The following is a 24,276-nucleotide window of genomic DNA, read 5'->3' as shown; positions in this document are numbered from 1 at the left end:
AAATAGCTAGTAGGAAGCTGCTGTATATACCACAGGGAACTCAGTTTATCCTCTGTGATGACCTTAAGGAGTAGGATTATGGGGGTGGGGGTGGCTGGATGGAAGCTCAAGAGGGAGGGAAAATATGTATACATAGAGTAGATTCACATTGTTGCACAGCAGACACTAATATAACATTGTAAAGCAATTATGCATGCGTGCTAAGTCATTTCAGTCATGTACAATTCTCTGCAACCCCATGGACACAGACTGCTAGGCTCCTCTGTTCATGGGATTTTCCAGGCAAGAATACTGGAGTGGCAATCCAATGAATAAATAAATGAAAATACCATTCTAAACATAACATTTCTCTCTTTGAAAAAATGATCAAAAAATTCTTGGGTTAATTTTTGCCAACACATTTCCTTCCATCTCTCCCCTGCTGACCCAAGCACAGGAGAGCCATGGTGACTCAACCCTGCTCTACTGTTTGCAGACTTTTCAGGCCTCTTGTCTTGCATAGCTACTGCTGTGGTCCTCTGTGGATATAAATAATCTCCCCAAGTAGGTGGTGAGCATCAGTGCAGAAAACATCTTGCACATTTCTGTATATTATACGCACCTAAGGTAGGATGTCCCCCATTGCAAGTGCTCTGAGTTCAGGTACTTATTTCCCTGGGATCTGGCCCCATCCACTCTGTAGCCTGATCTACTCTCTACCGTGTCCATGCTCTTCTTCATTTTCCCTCTGTGAGGGCTCCTCTGCTCCAGTGCTTTCACTGGAACTCCCTTCCTTCAATTTCTCTGCAGGACTCGTCATCCTTTCCCCAGATCCCTGCTCAAACATCACCTCCTCAGAGAAGCCTGCCCTGACTGCCCCACCTTCAGAAGCCACTCTAACTCCCAACGGCACAACAGTCAGTGAAGTCACGTGAGGAAAGCTGAGATAAGAGGCCATTATTTCACTTTATGAGATTCTAACTTAAAACACAGGGCTGATTTTAAGTATCTGGAACAGGGACCAGCAGGCTATGTCCCACAGACCAAATCCAGTCTGCTGCCTGTTTTCTATAAGTAAAGTTTTATTAAAACACAGCCACACCCATTCATTGACATTCTGTCCACTACCATGGAAGAATTCAGAGCTGAGTAGTTTGGAACAGCACTACTATTAACATATGGCTTGGCCTTTACGGAAAGAGTCTGCTGCCCCTTGATCTGGAGAATCCAGACACAGATTCCAGGATTCTCCTGCACGTCCCTTCATATGAGACGGTGACCAGACACTACACTCAACACAATTCATGGCCAGATTCTTGGATGAACACCTGAAGGAAGATTCTGTGTCTGTCCCAACATTAAGTGACACGTGCCATTTCAAGAAGAGAGGGTGACGTGAAACTTTAAAATGCATTGGCATGGCACGACCAAAACCTAACAAGAAAGAAGGAACTCTGTGAGGCTGACACACAGAGGGTGGAAACGTTTTTGCCCAGGGGCTTAATGTGGAGGCCAAAAGAGAACCAAATTCCAACCCTCTCACATTCTCTAATTATATTCTATAACACTCTAACAACGAATCTAAACACACACCTTGATTTTGAAAGCTCTTTTGAATCCGCTGGCAAAGAAGCCTCCGAATGGACCAATCAAAGATGCAAATGTGGAAAGAGCAATGCTGTGTATCTGGAAAGGGTACATGCTCACTGATTCCTAAAGAGGTTAAAAAAAAAAAAGGAGAGGGGTTAGAGCTAACTGTGTGAGAAATGTATTTGAGCATGCCACCTAAACTAAGAACCGTGATATAAACAGTAAGTCAAGAGCATATGCCATAGTTTTATTAATTTCACAAATTATCAAGATCACAGGAAAAAAATAAATGTTGTAAGCTCATACTATCCTTTGTTTATTCAGCCTACACGGCCCATTCCCTCTGTGAGCACACTGAAAGTACCTGGTGTACTAAAATCTAACAGGCTGCTTTCTAATCTGTCTAGAGATTTATACATCACTTGGGTTGCAGGATTATCAAAAATCAATTAATCTCTGAAACTGTTTTTTACAGTTGTTTCTGTAATCATATAATATATATTTTGATTGTGCATTTTATTTAACTTTAGTTTTATATGACAAAATGAGGGGAAAGTTGATCCTTCTTTTAAAATTAAGTTAAATGCTGTGGAAACACCTGAAAGTAAAATGCTTAAGAAGACTGCCAAAATGAGCATCAGGAAGACAATTATAAAAGATGTGGAGAGGAAATCATAAAAATCGAGAAGAATTCTACAGTCAAATTTCGTAAATTCTTAGTTCTTATTCCACTTTAAATAAACTGAAATTACACATTTGAAAAAGTGCATCATGGGTGTGATTTACAAAAGATCACTAAGAACTCCAATCTTTGGATTTGTTCTCTAAGCAATGGGCTCATCCCAATCAAAGACTGACAGAATCAAAGCACTCTCTAGCAGATAACAGATGGCTTGAACATTGAAAAAATTCTTAGAATCAGTGTATCTAGCTAGAGAAATAATTTGTTGGTTAACCTTTTTTTCTCAAAAATTAACTTCACTTAACAATTAAATGCTTCAAGGAATCCCTGAAACAGGTGGTCCAGTGGTTAGGACTTAGTGTTTTCCCTGCTGGGGCCTGGGTTCAATTCCTGGTCAGGGAGTTAAGATCTAGCAAGCCATGAGGCACCACAAAAAAATGTTTTAAACTGAGTCAATTTATACCAGTTACACATAAAACTCATTATAACTCATCACTGCTTTGCAGAAATCTAAAAGATGCTGAAAACTGTTTCTAAGACAAACACAAAATAAATTACTACCAGTATTCAAACCATTAGCCAATTAAGTTTCTAACAGATAATTAGTTTGTGATAGCAATATTCATTTTATGTTCAAGAAGGGGAAACCCCAAGGGAATAGGATATACGATTGATGCCAAGCAGTCAGTGTAACCGCTTTTGTATTCTATAGCTAACAATTCTGTAGAAATTGATTTCTTGTGAAAATCTTAATTTTACTTTCAAAGGAAGCTTAACCTTCGGGAGGGAGGATCCCTCCCACGTTCATCTTACCCGTCTCAACACTGCCTTCAGAAAGGGAGGAAGTGAGTAACTCTGAAGCTGAAAAAGTTCTGAGGGTTCACACTCTGTAACGAAGGAGTTTACATCACTTCGGTATTCCACTGGGCAGACAAAGTACTGGTATTTGGATAACAGGTAAGCAGCCTAAATGACAAAGCAAGCGTTCATAAAACATTCAATGAAACAGAAATATGCACATACTAAAATTTTAATGGATATATATATCATGAGTAAGAAAGGCCAGAAACAGAATGCCAAGTTTTCCTTGCATTCTCATTCTGCTGTGTATATTTAAAGTTAAATGATCATAAGCGACATAATAAAAGACTTTGAAAAGCCATCAGGAAACCAAAAATTTTTGAAAATCAGTATTATTATAATCTCAGTATGACAATAAGGGGGAAGGGGAAAAAGATAAAAAATTGATTTGAGCATTTAGACGAGCATTTAGACAAGCATATAGACAAGCATTATAGCAAGGCTGTACTTTTTTTAAGAACATACTTAATGTCAACAGAAGCTAAGAATTATAAAGATATGGGACAGTACAGGGCTGAAGTTTCTTACATAAAGGTTATATTAATTTCATCAATAAAAAATAACCAGTAATTCAAAATTGCTAAGAAAACAGCACAGGTGAAAAACCCAGAAAATGGTTACTAAATTATTCTTTCTCTGGACACATCACTGCAATTTTTAAAGCTATCTGTTCTCAGCCACAGAAGATATATAAAAGCAAAATATCTTATTATAAATTTAAAGTGCTAGTTCATTTCCTTTCTCTTACAGACACTCACACCATTATACTGCTCCAGAATGGTTAACAGAAGTGCAAATATAATACTGGGAATGGATATATAGTGATTTTGCTTCCAAATAACCAGCTTCCTCAAAATTACTTATTAAATATATATATATATTAATTTATATTAATTTATATTAATATATATTTAAATATATAATTGCCCTCATTATTTTGTCATGTATTACATTCTTATAGGGTAGCTCTTTATTTTCTTTGGTCCTATCCTTGGTCCTATCCAGTGATATGGCTGTTCTTGTAGAATTTCTAAATTGTCTTTAATGATACCAGATTCTTGTAGTAGTATGTAACTTAATAATATTCCAGTTATCCTTGCTTCATACTGTATAAACATTGGATAGGACCAGGTCCCTTTCCATTATCCTATTTATCAATTATTATCAACATTCTACCAAATAAACACTGGAATAATTTTTAAAATTCTATTGGAATTTTCACTGAGAATGAACTAAACTGATAAACAAAGGAATTATGATGGTTCTCCCATCCAGCCTGGCTCATTTCCATTTATTTGTGCATTTGCTCCCTCTCAAAGCCCCATGTTGTTAGTAAGCACCCTGTATTTGGCTACAGAATATATTCTAGAACTGTTAAGGGACATGACTTAAAAATTAAACTTCCTGACAGTAATTTTTTGGTATATTTATCTTATATCCAGCCATTTTTCTGTACCTTTTCTTGATTCTCACAAGACACCTTTGAATAAAAAACCTAAATTCCATAATTATACACTATTTTTAAAAACATTAACAAGATCCGTATTCACAGCTAAAAGTGAACATCAATTATTTTTAACATACTTTTTCTGTAAACTGGGCTCACAGCCACAAACGCCCATTAAGTCAAGCAGCTGGCAAGTGTGAAGGAGGCAGAAGTCTTCAACATCATTTGCAGTGTCTGCTTTTACTTAGAGCCACCACCTTTCCCAGGATCTGTGTCCCCCAAAGGCTGCACAGCTATTAGAAACTACCAGAATACAACAAAGGGTCTCAAGCCTACCTGTGTATGAGAATCAGCTGCGGGAGTTAACGGAGCTGGCAGAGGGCTGGGACATGAATGTTAGAGAAGCTCCCCAGGTGATCCTGACACAGGCCAGGATGGGAGCTGCTGGGCTAGAGAATACGGGCATGCCTCGCTCTACTGCACTTGCTTTACTGTGCTTCCCAAGTTTTGTGTTTTTAACAAACTGAAGGTTTATGGCAACCCTGCCTCAAGCAAGCCTAATGGCACCATTTTTCCAGCACCAAGACTTTAGTGGAGGAAGTAACCACAAATGTGGTAAAATAGGAAAAGAATTGCAATTAGAAGTGGAGCCTGAATAAGGGTTGAATTGCTGCAATCTCCTTATACAACTTCCATGGATGAGGAATCACTTGTGATGAATGAGTGAACAAAGTGGTTTCTTGAGATGAGCTCTATTCCTGGTGAAGATGCTGTGAAGACTGTTGAAATGACAACTAACGCTATAGACTATGACATAAACTTGTTTGATAAAGCAACCGCAGGATTTGAGAAGACTGACTCCAATTCTGAAAGAAGTTATGCTGAGGGCAAAACGCTATCAGCATTGCATGCTACAGAGAAGTCATTCACGAAAGAAGAGACAATCAACATGGTGTACTTCATTGCTGTCGTATTTTAAGAGATTACCAGAGCCACCTCAACCTTTAACAACCGCCATCCTGATCAGTCAGCAGCATCAACATCAGAGCAAGGTTCTCCACCAGCAAAAAGACGATGACTTCTGAAGGCTCAGATGATGGTTAGTTAGCAGGGTTTTTTTCCTTTTTGCTGGGGGTGGGGCGGGGGGGGCTACAAAGTATTTTAAAATTAAGGTATGTACATTGTTCTTTAAGATATAATGCCATTCCACACTTAAAGGACTAACAGTAAAATGTAAACGTAACTTTTATAGACACTGGGAAACCAAAACATTCGTGTGACTCACTTTAACCCCACTACTTGCTTTACCGTGGTGGGCGGGAACTGAAGCCACAGTATCTCCAAGGTATGACTGCGGATTCTGTTGAGTGGGCTTCAGTTACTACATTATTAGCATTTTATGGTTTAATGTCTTAAGGTTTAGAATAGATTAATAAACTTGCTACCAATTCTCAAAATATAAAATAAAAATCCGAGTAAAACTCACAATGAATCCAAAGATAACTGTGGAAAAGAAACCACCAATGAATCCTTCCCAGGTCTTCTTAGGAGACAACTGAAAAAGATATTTATTTTTTATATTAAATAAAATTTAAAAGAGTTACTGCACTCACAAAACACAGATACATATGTTCAGTGAACTCTCATAATACCCTGTGCCCCTCTCCTTTTTCTCATACTGAAAAGACTTTGCAATGCTTTTTCCTTCAGTCCATGATTGTGTTCTATTTGTGTGAATCTCTCTAGCAGAGTCTAACACATATTAGGCCCTCATACATCTGACATACTGTGAATATCTGTTTCTATAAATTGCCTCAATTTGTTTTCATCACTCAAAGGACTATAAACTCTATCCTGAAACAACTGTCCCATAATGTTCATGCTTATATAAACTCCCAGAATAATGTAGTTCTTGAAATAAGGCTGAGATCTATTCCTTCTAAGTATACATGGTCTGTGCTGATTGACTACTGATCAAAAGTAGGATGCGTACAACAACACATGGACACCACAGAGCCCCGGACCGTCACATAGTCCCAAACACCAGGCTTACAGCAGACCTCCTTCTGAAATGGCCAAATACTCCATAGCCCAGGTGCAGATTAGCCCCACAAGTGGGCACGTATCCTCCTTCCTTTGGTCAGAATATGTCATTCTCTATGAAGAAATATATTGTGCTTCTAAGGATACTGTGGTATTTTGTGTATCTTTGCAATTTGTTTCACATTGCAATTATTGCTTATTAGTCCTTGGAGCATTCAGGGAGAGGAATGTGGAGGAAAGTCTTGAACTTGGTGAAGCAGGGGCAGGAGAAAAAGATTTAGGAGTAGACAGTGCTAACTGCTGAGATGCTCTGGAAAATAAGGACTTGGTACAGGGTTCTGATCATCAGGAAAGCACGCCGGTGGACTCTGTAAGAATCCTTTCAGTGGATCAGTGAGGACGGAAGCCAAACAAATAGCAGGGGGAAGATTCTGGCATAGAAATGGGTAATATGCTAAAGTACATGAAGTCTCAGCCCGAAGTTTACAAAGCACAAAGCCTTTCTTGCCCAGTCTGACAACAATTCCATCATAGGTAAGCGACTGGTATACACTACCTCTTAGGATAATTCAGTATCGTTGTCATGAAACAGCAGCTGACTCAAATTCAAAAGTGCCTGCTGATTAAAGAGAGCTTATCAAATTAAATTGACCCTATCATATTGATTTCAGGGTTAACTTGCTTAATTACACCTGGCTGCATTATACAACTAATTCAGCCTGGTAATTCACTAAAAATTGATGCTTAAAATCAGACAGTAAGTCTTCTACAGCCTCTGAGAGCTCTTGAGTCAACAAGCTCTTAGTTGGTATAGAAGCCTTGACTACTTCACCACTCACTCTTGTGCTGGAGCAACTTTAGAAACTTTAAAAATATGTACTTTGCCGGCCAGTGTCCCTACAGCTCAGCTTGATGCTATGTACCAGACTCCTATGTGGGGAAGAATTTAAAGAAGGTGTTTTTGAAGGACAAGCAGTCCATACACTATTCTGGGAATGATAAACTATCCTCACATCACTCTGAACAAACAAGTTTTCTATCCGAATAATTGTCTCAGTTCCTCCAAAAATGCCTTCATGTCATAACATCAAAACAGCCACTTAACGCATTTGTGGGAATGTCATAAAAGACCTGGCCCAATATATAAACCAAGTAATTCCTTTATAAGGCCCCAACATGAAAAGTTTTTATTTTTTGAAGCAACCAGTTCTATAAAATGGTCTGTCTTTATATGAGAAATTGATTTCTTTTTTTTTTTTTAACCCCAGATGGGAACTTAAAAATTACTTCACTTCCTTCTTTGCCTCCATTGACTATTGTACTGTGCTAAGTCACTTCAGTCGTGTCCGACTCTTTGTGACCCCACAAACTGTAGGCTGCCAAGCTCCTCTGTCCATTGGATTCTCCAGGCAAGAATGCTGGAGCGGGTTGCCGAGCCCTCCTCCAGGGGATCTTCCCAACCCAGGGATCAAACCCTCGTCTCTCAAGTCTCCTGCATTGGCTGGTGGGTTCTTTATCACTGGTGCCACCTGGGAAGCCAAACAGAACCAAATCTAACACAAAACAACATGGTCTCCTCACGCGTATTTTCTGGACTCTGAGCTTCACCTTTTCCTTATCACTTGCATTATTCATCGATGTTTTTTATTGTAGAACCTCAATTTTTTTTAATGAATTTGAGTATAAAAGTCTTGCAAATGGACATGAGTATGTGATGCTGGTACATTATACACCTTTAACCAACTCAGTAAAGGAGGAGACACATGAGATGGCTTGAGAGGAAAGCAGAGTCAAGGACAGGCCTGTTTAGAGGGACGTTGGGGAGCAGAATAAAACAACACGTGACAGCCAAGGGAAAGAAGCCAGAGGAAAATGACAGGAGCCTTCACGGAAGAGAATCAATGACAGAGGAGTCAAGAGAGCAGCTGACGAAAAGCCCAGGTGGAATCATCGGGAAATACAGACTTCTGCCCTCAACACTGTGGCTGCTGAGGGTAGCCAAGGAAAGTCAAAGCGCCTGAGAAATCAGCAACATGTAACAGCACCTAACTGTTGGGAATTTTTTCCAGTAGCTAATCATCTAGGTTATGGTAAGGGCTTGCTTGTGGTGTTTTTCCATTACCTTAATTAAAGGAGTTCTTCCAAAAAAAAACCCAAAAATGTAAGCAGCTATGTCATTGCAAATAACACTTGAAATTGGAACAAGGAACCTTAAAAAAAAAAAAAAAAAAAGTCAGCAGAAAGAAGTCTGTAAGATTAAATGGCAAATATTCACACAGGTTTTGACTCAATGAACCAATGCAATAACCCTTTGGATGACACTGCAGCCTAGTCCAGAACATGACACATGCTGAAAGATGAATAGACACAATAAATATCAACCAAATCTGCCCATTTAGCAGTTAGGCAGAGCAAAATCTATAAACAAACTAGAAGAATATTGCTAGGGAAAATATTAAATAATCAATTGACAGTTAACAATCAATTTCTATAGCTATGGACTTTCAAATTTCCATTTTATGAGGAATGCCAACTAAAAACTGTCACTCGCCACCTGGCTCTCCAAGGATTAGGTCACTAGTCACTGCCATTGCTGACCTCTGCTGACCTTTAACACATCCTGAAAGGAGGTCAGGGCAAAGGTCAGGAATGAGGCACTCTGTGCTCCAGGTAAAACTGGCAGAACAGGCCCTCAGAGAGTTAGACATTTTTTTAGGAGATTTTATGAGGCCAATTGCTTATGTCAGACTCACTCTTGTATCTAGAAAAGCACTAAAATCACTAGCAGAGACAGCTGCTCCTCGTGACTAGCAGCAACCTTCCGCCAAAACGCGTGCCTGATGGCGTGCGTCCCCTTCACTAAACTCCTGTGTATACTGACCTCCCCTCTGACCTCCTTAGAGCAGTTCCTCGGAGCTATCTGCAAAACCTTCTCAGAGTTATCTGAGAAACTGTCTCTGGGCTATATAGTCCTCATTTGGCTCCAAATAAAACTTAACTCACAATTCTCACATCATGCATCTTTTTTTTTTTCAGTCAATAAAAAACAAGTTACAGTAGTATAATGAATTTTTTAAAAGCAGCCTTTCAAAATAGAAATGAGTCAGTCAAAGTATCATCTGATAAACTTACACCAAGCTCTTGTCCAATTATCAGTTTTAATTCTGTCCTAGCCTACAGGGGCATTAAACCCTACTAACTGTACAGAACCTACTAATTTCAGTGATTGCCTCCCATCAATGAAAAGTTTGTATATGGAAGGCAGTCTTAAAATGATTCCAATTTTTCACACACACATACATTAAAAAACACCAACCTGTCAAGGGAACAAATTTATCTTGACTAAACTTACCAATTATAAAAATTTTTAGTTACTGTGTTTTAAAAGAATGTGGAAAAAATATGGTCAGATTTCTTAAAATCTTTTCTCCACTCTTATTTTTAATTAATAATAATTGTTTTAACTTAAGCTAATTTTTAACTAATAAAAATGCCTTCTCAATCTGCAACCCACTCCAAGTAGGTTACTAGCAACTAATTCCACATACTTGAAACCTGGACACTCTACACCTATACAAAGGCAGAGGAGAACTAACCCACCTTTCATCCAAAGAAAATGCACTGCCATCTCACTGTCTGCTTAAAAGCAAACTTTCCCCTTCTTTCTACATTCCACATAAACAGTACACTCTTTAAACTCGACTCTGTTTTTAGAGAAGAGTCATGTTAAAGTGTAGTAACACCTGAAAATGTATTTAATTATTTGGAGCTTTTATGAGGGTTTTCTGCATTTTACTGGAAACCTGAAAAAAGAAGTTTTCCAGTTGATAACAAAGCATTTGTCTTCAGTTGTCAAACAGTTAGAAGTGAAGTCACTCAGTCATGTCCCTCAGGGATCGAACCCGGGTCTCCTGCATTGCAGGCAGACTCTTTACGGCCTGAGCCACCAGGGAATCCAGTCAAACAGTTAAGGGGAACTTACTTTAATGGAATAGAGTGACAATAAATAGGACATTTTAGTAGAAATCCCCATAAGACACTGTCCAGGGTAAGAGAGCTTTAAAAGTGCTATAAATATATATAAATATAAAGCAGCATATACTGTCCCCTTACCATATCATGCCTTCAAACAGATTTTGGATGACAAGATGTGACTGAGTAACTGTTATCAGTAAGGTGACATGAGTCCATGCGAACTGTTAATAGCCCAACAACACAACAATAATGAGCACAAGAGATCAGGGCAGGCCATGAAGCAACAGCAATTCTGAAATGCAAATTTCTAGCACAACTACTGGTCAAATTTCATAAGATAAGGTCATACAAAATAAATGCCATTAGTAAATTACCTTCATTTTGGTGCCTCCTGAAACCTGAGAACCATGAAAAATATTCAACAAAGTAACCTTAATTTATACAAAAATGGAATGTTGGTAACAATGAGCTACACATCTGTTAAAAAATAAACCATCACCTTGAATCATGAGATTAAAGTGGTCATAACAAGTGTGCAGTATTGCTATGGATTTAGATGAGAACTAAAATCTTACTCTGAATGCATTCTCTAGTTACTAGAAATGCTGAAAGCGATTTTTCCCTGAGTTCACTATGGTTTTTTCCCATCAAGAGGTGTCTATAGCTTCAAATGATTCAATCCAGCAGGGATCAATTGCCCTTAAATCCAATCTTTTCATACTTGAAAGCTGAGCTCTGTTCAATGACAGTATTCCATTTTAAATTGTCGAAAGGCCTCTGTTTCATCAATTCCATCTATCCTGAGAGACAGCCACTTTAGCTACTTTTAGCATCATTAATATGAGTAGAATGTGAAGAAAAAGGGCTAATATTTCTATGTATTAGTCTCATAATTTTTTTTCTTTTTTCTTTTTTTGCTGCACACCATGCAGGATCTTAGTTCCCCAACCAAGGATCAAACCTGCAACCCCTGCATTGGCATTGTGAAGGCTTAACCACTGGGCCACCAGGGAGGTCTCTCATAACTTTCACTCAAAGTTATAAAAGGACTTTTCAGAATTCTTAGGATTTTGTATTCATAATAAACCTATCTTTCATTTCAGCAAACTGTGTATGTTGGTTGTTATCTTTTGTTTTCATCTGCTTAAGTGACCCAATTCTGTCTCAGTTGCTTCAATATGCATAAATGATTTTTCCCAATAGGTACCCTTTATATTTTCATAGCAGATTCTATTATTTCTAATTTGTCATGATGGTTTCTAAATTTTCACTGAGAACTTTACTGTTTCTTTTTTTCTCAAGATCCCCAGAAATTAGAAATGTAAGAAATACTATAATTTTCCAGCAGTGGTGCTCAGCAAGATGTCTTAATGGGGAAAAGCAAAGCATGAAGAATAGGAATTATACCCCAAATTCACAACAAACCTAGCAAATACGTGAATTTATAGATACTACATTTGTCATTTTACACTCTCATCATTAGCTACCTTTTAAGAAAATAAGAAGTCATCATATACAGTGATTCATTTCATAAGACACTGAACACAGTTCAAGGATACACTGAAGGAAATACTTCTGGCCAAAACAAATCATGCAACTGTATAACTAACCATAGCTATCCGGAAAATGTAAGCTCTGTTCCCCTTATGCCTAGGCTAAGCACAAGTAAACATAGGTCCTTTCCATACAAATATATGATAGATGTTTCTGGGACTTATTAACTGTTCAGGAGACTATCAAACACCTCAAATTTCTGCATATTTAGGGAATCCAGATACTTGACTTTAATTTTACAGCCTTTGAAAATACTCAAAGGAAAAATTTTTAGGAAACTTTGGAAACAGTTAAAAATTTTGAGTCCTCGAAAAATTTTCAACTTCAAACATTTATAAATATTAGTCATCCAAAATTCAAATACCCCTGACATTTAGGCAATTGGCAGATTAGATCCTATTTTCTCACTACAGAAAAAATAATAATAATAAAGGTGAAGGTTTTATTACGTATAGTAACTACAAAACAATGGTTAATACACACCATATAAAACTGCAGACGGTAATGTTTCTTCACCAAGCTCAGCACAAACATGCAGAAACCTGTTCAAGAACAAAAACACGTGCTTGTTGTGTAATCTGTTACAAATTTTAAGATTCGATGAGTTCACATAAGCCAAATTTCTATACCACATCTAGCTATACACTAGCTACTCACTCATACACCATCCCTCCTACTCTTACATTATTGTTGAGTCACTAAATCTTGTCCAACTCTTTGCAACCCCATGGACTGTAGCCGGGATTTCCCAGGCAAGAATACTCTGTCCATGGGATTTCCCAGGCAAGAATACTGTCATAGGTTACCATTTCCTTCTCCAGGGGATCTTTCTGGCCCAAGGATCAAACCCTGGTCTCCTGGACAGGACTCTTACATCAAGCATTTTAAACAGAAGTTTCTTGAGGGAAATGATCCTGTATTCTCCAAAATGCCTGATATAGTCCATGCCATAAATTCAATAAACATCTCCTACATTAATTGAGTCAGTCCCTTGCTAATGTGCAGACACAGAAAATTGGACCCTGAATTTCAGTTCACTAAAATGTATTCACTGTATCATTCTGTCAAGTATACATATGTAGAATGTTTAAATCTCTACATAAAAATTAATTATAATTATAGCAGCTAACATCTTTGAACACTTATGATGTTCCATGTACTTGTCTAAGCCTTTTATAAGTATTAACTCATTTAATCCTTCCAACATTCCTATGATGCAGTTACCTATTATTATCTCCACTTTACAGATGAAGAAAAATACACAAAGGACTTTATTAATTTACTGTGGATCATGGAGCTAAGAAGGAGTTAAACCCTTAGATTCTATTGACCCTTAAGAGTCATGTGGTTCCATAAACCATTATCCTCAAGATTCAGGTTAAGAATGATTCAAAAATTCTCAGAAGCATATTATAATGATTACAGTAAAACAAAATACTCTTAACAATTTCAAGATGCACAAACAGCATGTGTGTTTTTGTCTATAAATTAATTACAGTAAAATTTTACTAAATAAAAATTCTACCTAATGAACTTTTGTTGTTGTTTAGTTGCTAAACTGTATCTGACTCTTTCACGATCCCATCAACTGTAGCCCACCAGGCGCCTCTGTCCATGGTATTCTCCAGGCAAGAATACTGGAGTGGGTTGCCATTTCCTTCTCCAGGGGATCTTCCAGACCCAGGGATCGAGCCTACATCACTGGCATTGGCAGGCAGATTCTTTACCACTGAGCCACCTGGGAAGCCCACTAATGAAGCAGAAATCTAATAATTCTATGTTAAATACTGAGGAGGCACTATGATACACTTTTTTGCCCACTACATCAGTAAAGTTCTGAAGATAATTTTTTTTTTACAAAAGTAGATGTTAGAAATGCATGAACCAAGTTTAATTTCAACTAAATAGCCATGCATGCATTCTATTTGGCAATATCTTTAGAAAATGAGTTCTGTGAGAGAAAACAACTGGTCAACTAATCTATCCCATGTGAAATAAACACTATACTTTGCATATCTAAGATGTACTTACCAAGGGAGCTCTACCCACTAGAGTAAGCAAGGTTGATGCTGCTCTGACCAGCGCACGGAATCAAACAGCAGCTGCCTGCACCTATTTTTTGATGACCGATTTGAAATGTCAGTGTAAAGGGTGATACTAAGGGAAGAGAATGCATACTGGCTCCCAGATCCTATCTCACTTCCTATTTGCCACCTGTAGAATCTGACTGGTTCAACTGCAAAAGAAATATGGAAACATTTCTGAGCAGCGGCAAACTGAGACACATGTCTCTTTCTTGAGAGAAAGAATGGAAGCGGGGGAGGGGGAGGCACTAAAACACGGAATTCATGGCATTAAAACCAACGGAAGCAAAAGACTTTCTTTTAAAATCACTGCTTTTAAATTTTTCTTCAACAGCAGGGAGATTTCTTTTGTGGCTTAAGAAATAATGAAATTTCTATGCTGCTTTATGCCTTTGGTCCACGGTTACAGGCAAACGCAGATTGGACTTGGTTCAGAGGCTAATGGGGGCTTTCCCTTGTGGCTCAGCTGGTAAAGAATCCGCCAGCAATGCGTGAGACCTGGTTCAATCCCTAGGTTGGGAAGATTCCCTGGAGAAGGGAAAGGCTACCCACTCCAGTATTCTGGCCTAGAGAATTCCATGGACTGTATAGTCCATGGGGTTGCAAAGAGTCAGACATGACTGAGCGACTTTCACTTTCAGAGCTAATGAGGTAAAGGCAACTGAGAAGCAAGGCTGAGCTGAAAGTCTCCAGAACCTCCCCTTCTGGCAAATAAGACCTTTCTGGCTCTCCCAGCTCAGCCTTGGGAAATTCTCAACATCATTAATTATGAATTATCTCCTCACAAATACTACTCCAGCATGTATGGTTTTCTTGTTCTTGAAATTATATTCACCCTTAAGCATTTCTTCAAACAAAATCACCAGCAGATTCCTTCAATACTTTCCTGATGATCATTTTATCCAGGATAGTCTTGGCAACTCAGTTTTACCTGATTCAATTTTACGGTTAAATCCACCAGTAACACACAGAATTTTAGGGTGCTCTAATAAAGGATATAACTATCTGACTCATGGATATATTAAAATAATACCATTCTTGGAATCTGGGGGAGGAGGATGTAAGCTGTTTTCCTAGCATATCTAAGGTTAACTATTATTGTCAAAGAAAAAGAATCCAAAAAAAAGACACATGCATTTACTTCTTCATTCACAGCCATTTTCTGTTTAAATGGAACACATATGTGCTATATTTTAACAAATCTTTGGAAAGGATAACTTTGCATATTTGGATCCATAGTTTTACTTTTTCCCCAATTAACAAAGAAGATTTTTACAATTATATTTCCAATTAAAATCACAGGATCTGTTAAAGTAAAATGTTCACTGAAAAAGTTTCCTAAACATACAGTCTTGATATGTAACTATTTTCAGTTACACTTATTGATTACCAGTTATATACACAGCACTGGGCCTGGTGGCGTCAGTGCAAAGATGGACATATCTTGTGGCCCAGTATCAAGGAGTTGCCAGGAGGTTAGGGAGACACCACGTTCCCCAACAGACTTAAGAGAGGTATATTCAGAAAGCATAAAAAAGAATGAGATGTCTAAGGAGTCAAGTGAACTGAAGAAGAAAAAAGACACTGAAAGTCCAAAAGATGTGATAGAAGGAATTTCAGAAAAAGTAGACAATTGAAAAATATTTATTGAGCACTTAAGATGCAGACACAAAATACAAAACATGGATAAGATAGTCATTCCACTCACGGAGCTCATACTTTAATTGCAGAGACAGAAAACAGAAAGAAATAATAAAGTTTTTAAATTTCTTATTGTTGGTTAACTGATTCAGTAAACACATGCAGTCCTTAACTCAAAAAACACAGACAGACCCAGGATTATACACTGGAGGTTACCGACTCATCGATTACTTTTGTACATGGCTGTATTTTTCATTACACTTCGCTAACTAACCAAAACTTTGAAACGTTCCAAACATCGTATTCAACAATTCAGAAGCACACTGCTTTATGTATGTGTTGCCATATTCAGACACTAGAATACAACTGAGGCGTTTCAGAGAATTTTAAATAAGTAGTGTAGAAATTCATACAAATCAACCATTACATTGGCTAATATACGGAAAAAGTTTTCCTTTAATCTGCACAGTGAGTTTAAGGTATAAAACAAGACTGATATGTAAATAGTTTTATAATCATGCTTAATTAAAAAACTGTTACGTGGGAAGGCTTCCCTGGTAACTCATGGTAAAGAATCCACCTGCCAATGCAGAAGACACAGGTTTGATCCCTGGTCCAGGGAGATCTCACAGCCATCATGGAGCAACTGAGGCCATGAGACACAGCTTCTGAGCCTGTGCCCTAGAGCCAATACTATGCAACAAGAGAAGCCACCACAATGAGACGCCCACGCGCCACAACTGGAGAGTGGCCCCTGCTCATGGAAGTTAGAGACAGCCCACGCAGCACTGAAGATCCAGCACAGCCAAAAATAAACAAGCTATGGCTTCCCGCATAGCTCAGTTGGTAAAGAATCTGCCTGCAATGCTGGAGACCTGGGTTCGACTCCTGGCTTGGGAAGATTCCCTGGAGAAGGAAATGGCAGGAGCCAGGCAGGCTACAACCCATAGGGTCGCAAGAGTCAGACACGACTTAGCTCTAGCTTTCTTTTCTTTTCTATACACACACACACACAAATATAAACTAGACGTGGTTCTGGAGATACAATCCTTTATGAACAGTGATTTGTGACATCTTTCAAAGATTTCATCTACATCTTCTGAGATGAAAGATATACAGGATGTTTGAAAACAATTCTTAATCATGTATTAATTTTAGCCATAATTTAATCTTATACTGTTCTTATAGCTTCCCTGGTGGCTCAGACGGTAAAGCGTCTGCCTGCAGTGCAGGAGAGCCAGGTTCGATTCCTGGGTCGGGAAGATCCCCTGGAGAAGGCAATCCACTCCAGCACTCTTGCCTGGAAAATCCCATGGATGGAGGAGCCTGATAGGCTACAGTCCATGGGGTCGCAAAGAGTCAGACACGACTGAGCAACTTCACTTTCACTTTGATTTTCAATATTATACTGTCCAGTGATTTTTCCTGAATTCAAAGTATTATATTCAACTCATAACCTCTCCTTAAGGGTTTTAAAAAAGAAGTCAAAATAGTTAGCCATGCACAAATACAAGGGGAAAAACCTGACTAAACATAATATGCCTTTAATATGCTTCTCACTAGTTGGCTAAAGAGATCTTAAGGTGATGATATTATGGGTCCAACATCTTAAGCTTATTCACCTGTCATTACCAGACATGTAATCACATGGTTGCTCTTGTTTCTAAAGAGCCTCAAATCCAAATCACCGAGATCTTTTAAAAATATATCCAGACTCTAGAGAAAATGTTGTCACTGATACTCGTTTTACTATGAGACAAATTCATTTTACAACAAAACTATCTAAAGTGTCGGAATGGCTTCTGGGTCCTAGTCAGTGAGTCATCTGGGATGATGTTAAATGAGTCATTTAACCTGCTCGGCCTTGGTGAGTAGGTCAGACCTGGATATAGGTACTTTTTATTTTAATAAAATTCAACATCAATGAAAAAGCTTGTTTTGTCTCTGCTTTTTATATCCGTTAAGACCTATAAAACTCATCTGACCACTGCAGAACTAAAATTTGGACAGGCCTCTTGGAATGTTGTCTAACTAGAAGAATTCCAGACATTTTTCACAGCATAATTTGAAAGAAAGGCGCAACTATCTCAACAGAACATACTTTCTATTTCCTCACTCCTGTTTTAAAGTCTAACTTTATTTGCTGGACTAAGCTCATAAATGTTGCTAATCACTTCAAGAATCAACCAATGAGGCCTCAAGACCCAGCCACCAAAATCCAGACGCTAAAAAAAATTATCTCTAAAAAGCACTATGTCTAGATGTGCATGTTTCTCAGCCTCTCGATCCCTCATCCAGGAAGTGTGTGTTAGGAACCTAAATCCCAGACCCTGCATTAGGCACCAGGAATTTAAAAAACGAGAGAAACACAAAGTGAGTGCTTATGATCCTTTAATAGGACCATATTTAAGATACATGTGAAGTGATAACAGATATACTGGGATAGAATACCATGCATAATTTATATCAGAAGTTTCATCACTTAACCCAGCAGCTCTTAGCTTACTACAAAGTTGCATTTTATAGAAACACAGAGACTGGAAAAGTCAGTTTTTATTCCAATCCCAAAGAAAGGGAATGCCAAAGAACGTTCAAACTACTGCACAATTGCACTCATCTCACACACTAGCAAAGTAATGCTCTAAATTCTCCAAGCCAGGCTTCAACAGTACATGAACCAAGAACTTTCAGATGTTCAAGCTGGATTTAGAAAAGGTAGAGGAACCAGAGATCAAATTGCCAACATCCTCTGGATCATCGAAAAAGCAAGAGAATTCCAGAAAAACATCTACTTCTACTTCATAGACTACTCTAAAGCTTTTGACTGTGTGGATCACAATAAACTGTGGAAAATTCTTAAAGAGATGGGAATATCAGACCACCAGACCTGCCTCCTGAGAAATCTGTATGCAGGTCAAGAAGCAACAGTTAGAACTGGACATGGAAAAACAGACTGGTTCCAAATTGGGAAAGGAATCTGTCAAGGCTATATACTGTCACTTTGCTTATTTAACTTATATGCAGAGTACATTATGAGAAACGCTAGGCTGGATGAAGCACAAGCTGGAATCAAGATTGCTGGCAGAAATATCAATAACCTCAGATATGCAGATGACACCACCCTTACGTCAGAAAGTGAAGAGAAACTGAAGAGCTTCTTGACGAAAGTGAAAGAGGAGAGGGAAAAAGTTGGCTTAAAACTGAACATTCAGAAAATTAAGATCATGGCATCCGGTCCCATTACTTCATGGCAAATAGATGGGGAAACAATGGAAACAGTGACAGATTTTATTTTCCTGGGCTCCAAAATCACTGCAGATGGTGACTGCAGCCGTGAAACGAAAAGATGCTTGCTCCTTGGAAGAAAAGCAATGACAAACCTAGACAGCATAACAAAAAGCAGACATTACTTTGCCAACAAAAGTCCATATAGTCAAAGCTATGGTTTTTCCAGTGGTCACGTACAGATGTGAAAGTTGGACAGTAAAGAAGCTGAGCACTGAAGAACTGATGCTTTTGAACTGTGGTCCTGGAGCAGCCTCGTGAGAGTCCCCTGGACTGCAAGGAGATCCAACCAGTCAATCCTAAAGGAAATCAGTGCTGAATATTCATCGGAGGGACTGATGCTGAAGCTGAAGCTCCAACTTTAGCCACCTGGTGTGAAGAACTGACTCACTGGAAAAGACCCTGATGTTGGCAAAGACTGAAGGCAGGAGGAGAAGGGGATGACCGAGGATGAGATGGTTGGATGGCATCACCGACTCGATGGACATAAATTTGAGTAAGCTCCGGGAGTTAGTGGTGGACAGGGAGGCCTGGCGTGCTGCAGTCCATAGGGTCGCAAAGAGTCAGACACAACTGAGCGACTTAGCTGACACTCAGAAGCATAGAAGACAAATTTACAATTACCAAAAGGGAAAACGGGTGGGGAAAGGATAAATTAGGATTTGGGGATTAGCAGATATAGTTTACTATATGTAAAACAGATAAACAACAAGGGCCTACTCTATAGCACAGGGAACTCTAATATCCTGTAAGAAACCAAACTGGGAAAGCACATGAAAAAGTATATGTGAGTCACTTTACTGTACACTAGAAACTAACACAGCACTGCAAATCAACTATATTTCAATTAAAAAACTGTGTTTTAAAAGTACCTTAGTATAATGTCAATATCCCTGTGTGATCTTACACTGTAATTTTTAAAAATATTACCACCGGTGGAAACTAGGAAAAGTGCATAAGGCATCTTGTGTTATTTCTTACAACTGCATGAAAATGCATAATTATCTCAACAAAAAGTACATTTTAAGCCAATAATTTAGGATATAAAAGCAATTTTTCATAGACTGTCATAAACAGCAGTTGGTTCTAAAATCAGCACTTAGTATTAAAAAAAAAAATTTTTTTTGTTTTAAATTTTTTGGCCATACCACATAGCAGGTGGGATCCTAGTCCCTGACCAGGAATTGAACCTCCACTCCCTGCAGAGGAAGCACAGAGTCTTAACCACTGGACCACCAGCGAAGTCCCATAATTTTTTTTTTTTTTCACATCAATTATAGCCCAGATTTTATTTTTTAAAAACACAATTTTTAAAAAAATTATGACCCTTAGTATTAAGTATAAACGTGAATGACTCAGGCATACATTATATTTAGTATAAAGTAAAGCAACAATTTCCTATCTTGTCACTCTATTAATGTCTCCCACTCACCATTCATTGAATTACAAACCTGGTTATATTATCTCTTAGCTTGAAATCCTCCAGTAGTTTCCTAGGAATAAAGCCCAAAGTCTTCCTATGATATACAAGGCTCCTCAAGATGGGGCTCCTGTCTACTTGTACAATGGGTCCCAAACATGCCGCTCTCATTCTCAAGATGGCACAGCTGGTTTCTCTACCTGGAATGCCCTTTCCCACCCTCCACCTGGCAAACACCTGCTTGTTCTTTGGTTTTCACCGATCATCTCTTCATACTGTTCATGGGGTTCTCAGAGCAAGAATACTGAGGTGGCTTGCCACTTCCCCCTCAAAGACTGAAGGCAAAAGGAGAAGGGGATGGCAGAGGATGAGATGGTTAGATAGCATCACCAACTCAACGGACATGAGTTTGAGCAAACTCTGGGAGACAGTGAAGGACAGGAGAGCCTGGAGCGCTGCAGTCCATGAGCTCACAAAGAGTCAGACATGATTTAGCGACTGAACAACAACAAGCATCTCTTCTCCAAGGCCTTCAATGGCCTTCCTGCCCCAGTAAAGCAAGGCCCTCCTTCCCTTTCTTCATGGTCTTAGAGGTCCTTGTTCACATTCCAGCAATGAACAAGGGGAAATGTGTCTCAGCAGTTGCCAGACCCTGGTAGGCACGCTGATGGCCTGTTTCCCTTTGTATCCTCACCACCATGCACAGCACTGGCACTGGGAAAGCACTCGAGTGTTTGTTGAAAGAATGACAATGATGACTTTCAAGGAGCTTCTGTGATTCTACAGAAGCGCAATGGCAAGCTATGCCAATGATAGAAATCAGTTGGAAAAAGATGAACAAATACTGACTTGACAGTCAGAAATTTAAGGCAAGGAAGCAACAATGACTGTAAAGAATTAGTTGAGAGAGTATCATGTATACAATATTATAAAAAGAAACAAGTTGCACAGCAAAGGAAACAACAAACAAGATTAAAAGACAACCCTCAGAATGGGAAAAAAATAACTGCAAGGGAAACAATCTCCAAAACACACAAGCAACTGCAAGGGATTAATCTCCAAAATATACAAGCAGCTCATGCAGCTCAATACCAGAAAAACAAACAACCCAATAAAAAAATGGGTGGAAGAGCTACACAGACATTTCTCCAAAGAAGGCATATGGATGGTGCTGCTGCTGCTGCTGCTAAGTCGCTTCAGTCATGTCCGACTCTGTGCGACCCCATAGATGGCAGCCCACCAGGCTCCCCCATCCCTGGGATTCTCCAGGCAAGAACACTGGAGTGGGTTGCCATTTCCTTCTCCAATGCGTGAAAGTGAAAAGTGAAAGTGAAGTCACTCAGTCATGTCCGACCCTCAGCGACCCCATGGACTGCAGCCTTCCAGGCTCCTCCATCCATGGGATTTTCCAGGCAAGAGTACTGGAGTGGGGTGCCATTGCCTTCTCCATACAGATGGTGAACAAACACATAAAAAGACGCTCAACATCATTCATTATTAGAGAAATGCAAATCGAAACTACAATGAGGTATCATCTCACACAGGTCAGAATGGCCATCATTAAAAAATATCTGCAAACAGTAAATGCAGGAGAGGATGTAGAAAAAAGGGAACCCTCTTTCATTGCTGGTAGGAATGTAAATGGATAGTCTTTATGGAGAACAATATGGAGATTCCTTAAAAAACTAGGAATAGAACTCCATATGACTCAACAATCTCACTACTGAGCACAAAAGCTGCGAAAACTATAATTGAAAGAGATGCATGTACTCCAGTGTTCACTATAGCACTATTTACAATAGCTGGGACATGGAAGCAACCTAGATGTCCACCTACAGATGAATGGATACAGAAATTGTGTTACATATACACAGCTGAATATTACTCAGCTATAAAAAAGAATGTATTTTAATTATTGAATTAAAATGACATACTTTTAAAGGACTGACTTTCCCACACACTCCGTATATTTTTTTGTTTAATGAGAAATGGAAAGGAGTCATCCATACTGTATTAAGTTTCCAAAATTGTACTCACTGCAGAAGAATTTATTTATGAGGAAACCCCTAAGAGCTAAAACAGTAACCATTAAGAGCTAAAGAGAAAACTCACAAATTTCATTTCTGCCTTTAAAAGTGAAAAGAATGATAATATTCAATATTTAAATAGCACCAGGTACTGCTCTAAGTGCTTTGCAAAGAAACTAAGGCACAGATTAGTTAATTACATTTCCCAAAGTTTATTCAGCATGTAAGCGGTGGAACCAGGATTCATACTGGAAATCTGACTTTTTACAAGTACCTATCTAGGGACTTCCCTGGTGGTCCAGCGGCTAAGATTCCGTGTTCCCAATGCAAAGGGCCCAGGTGCAATCTCTGGTTTGGGAACTAGATCTCACATGCTCCAACTAAGACCCAGTAAAGCCAAATAAAAATAATAGATAATTTTTACTGAAGTATGTATCTAAATCAATTTTTAAAGAAATTTCTTTTATAATTGGTCAACTTCAATGGAAAACAAATCTGGTTTGTTGATTTTTTTGACCATGCTGCATGACTTTTGAGATCTTAGTTCCCTAACCAAGGATCAAACCTGGGCCCCCTGCAGTGGAAGCATGGAGCCTAACTACTGGACAGCCACAAATCTGTTAATTCTAATGTTATCCTAAGTATCTGACTCTTAACCTAAAATCATAATAATGTGATAGCCTACTATAAACAAATATATATATATATATATATATATATATAACTATATAATAAAAAATGTCAGGAAAACTAAGTACCCTGATTAATTCTACATAAAACTATTTCCTAGGAACAAATAAAGCAATATATATGTGAAAGTTTCTTTGTAAATTATATCATTACTTGGTAAATAATCCATATGCTTCAAGTTCTTTTACTATAATTTACAAAGAAAATTTTCAAATATATAGTCAGACTACTAAGCAAGTACTTTTTTTCAGCCACCAAGTACTTTTTTTAACCACCATTAGGGAGAAATTGCAGTTTATTTCGACTGTGATGAAAGTAGTTTTATATATAAGACATTTAAAAAGAGAAAGTGGATTAAAATGTAACCAAAAAAGGATGTTACAATTTAACATAAAATAAGCATGTAACATATACTGGCTACAAATCAATACAGAGTCTTTTCCTTAACTTACCTGCGAGATACAAAGCAAATGATATAAATCTGTGGTAGCGAATGAGGAACTGAAGTTGCTCTTCTCTTTGAACAAATGTAGCAAAATAATCAGCTACAGTCTCTCCATAGAAAAAGTAGTTCACACACAACAGAAAGTACCTGTAACGTTAAAACAATTAGCTTCTTTATATTTGAAACATTTTTCCCCTCAAACTCCACAAAACTTATCTTCTACTTTTGATGATGACACAGATCAAAACTAAGTTTTGAACATTCAGTTAAGTTCAATCACTCAGTTGTGGCCGACTCTTTGCGACCCCATGAATCGCAGCACGCCAGGCCTCCCTGTCCATCACCAGCTCCCGGAGTTCACTCAAGACTCACGTCCATCGAGTCAGTGATGACATCCAGCCATCTTATCCTTGGTCATCCCCTTCTCCTCCTGCCCCCAATCCCTCCCAGCATCAGAGTCTTTTCCAATGAGTCAACTCTTCGCATGAGGTGGCCTAAGTACTGGAGTTTCAGCGTTAGCACCATTCCTTCCAAAGAAATCCCAGGGCTGATC

General features: G+C 38.5%; 1 protein-coding gene across 1 annotated transcript in view; it reads right to left on the bottom strand.

The window, feature by feature from the left end:
* Positions 1-24,276, bottom strand: part of CDS1 (CDP-diacylglycerol synthase 1) — a 74,731-nt gene that overhangs the window by 9,984 nt on the left and 40,471 nt on the right. The window contains exons 5-11 of the mRNA XM_069594589.1: positions 23,731-23,870; positions 12,615-12,673; positions 10,716-10,798; positions 8,725-8,812; positions 6,046-6,114; positions 3,065-3,217; positions 1,573-1,692 (exon numbers count right to left, since the gene is read on the bottom strand). Of these exons, the coding sequence (XP_069450690.1) occupies positions 1,573-1,692; positions 3,065-3,217; positions 6,046-6,114; positions 8,725-8,812; positions 10,716-10,798; positions 12,615-12,673; positions 23,731-23,870 (712 nt within the window). The remainder of the gene's footprint in view (positions 1-1,572; positions 1,693-3,064; positions 3,218-6,045; positions 6,115-8,724; positions 8,813-10,715; positions 10,799-12,614; positions 12,674-23,730; positions 23,871-24,276) is intronic.

The sequence above is a fragment of the Ovis canadensis genome, chromosome 6 (genome assembly GCF_042477335.2).
Source record: "Ovis canadensis isolate MfBH-ARS-UI-01 breed Bighorn chromosome 6, ARS-UI_OviCan_v2, whole genome shotgun sequence".
Lineage (NCBI taxonomy): Eukaryota > Metazoa > Chordata > Mammalia > Artiodactyla > Bovidae > Ovis > Ovis canadensis.
Note: the sequence above shows the minus strand (reverse complement) of the source record. Positions and strands in the feature narration are given on the sequence as shown.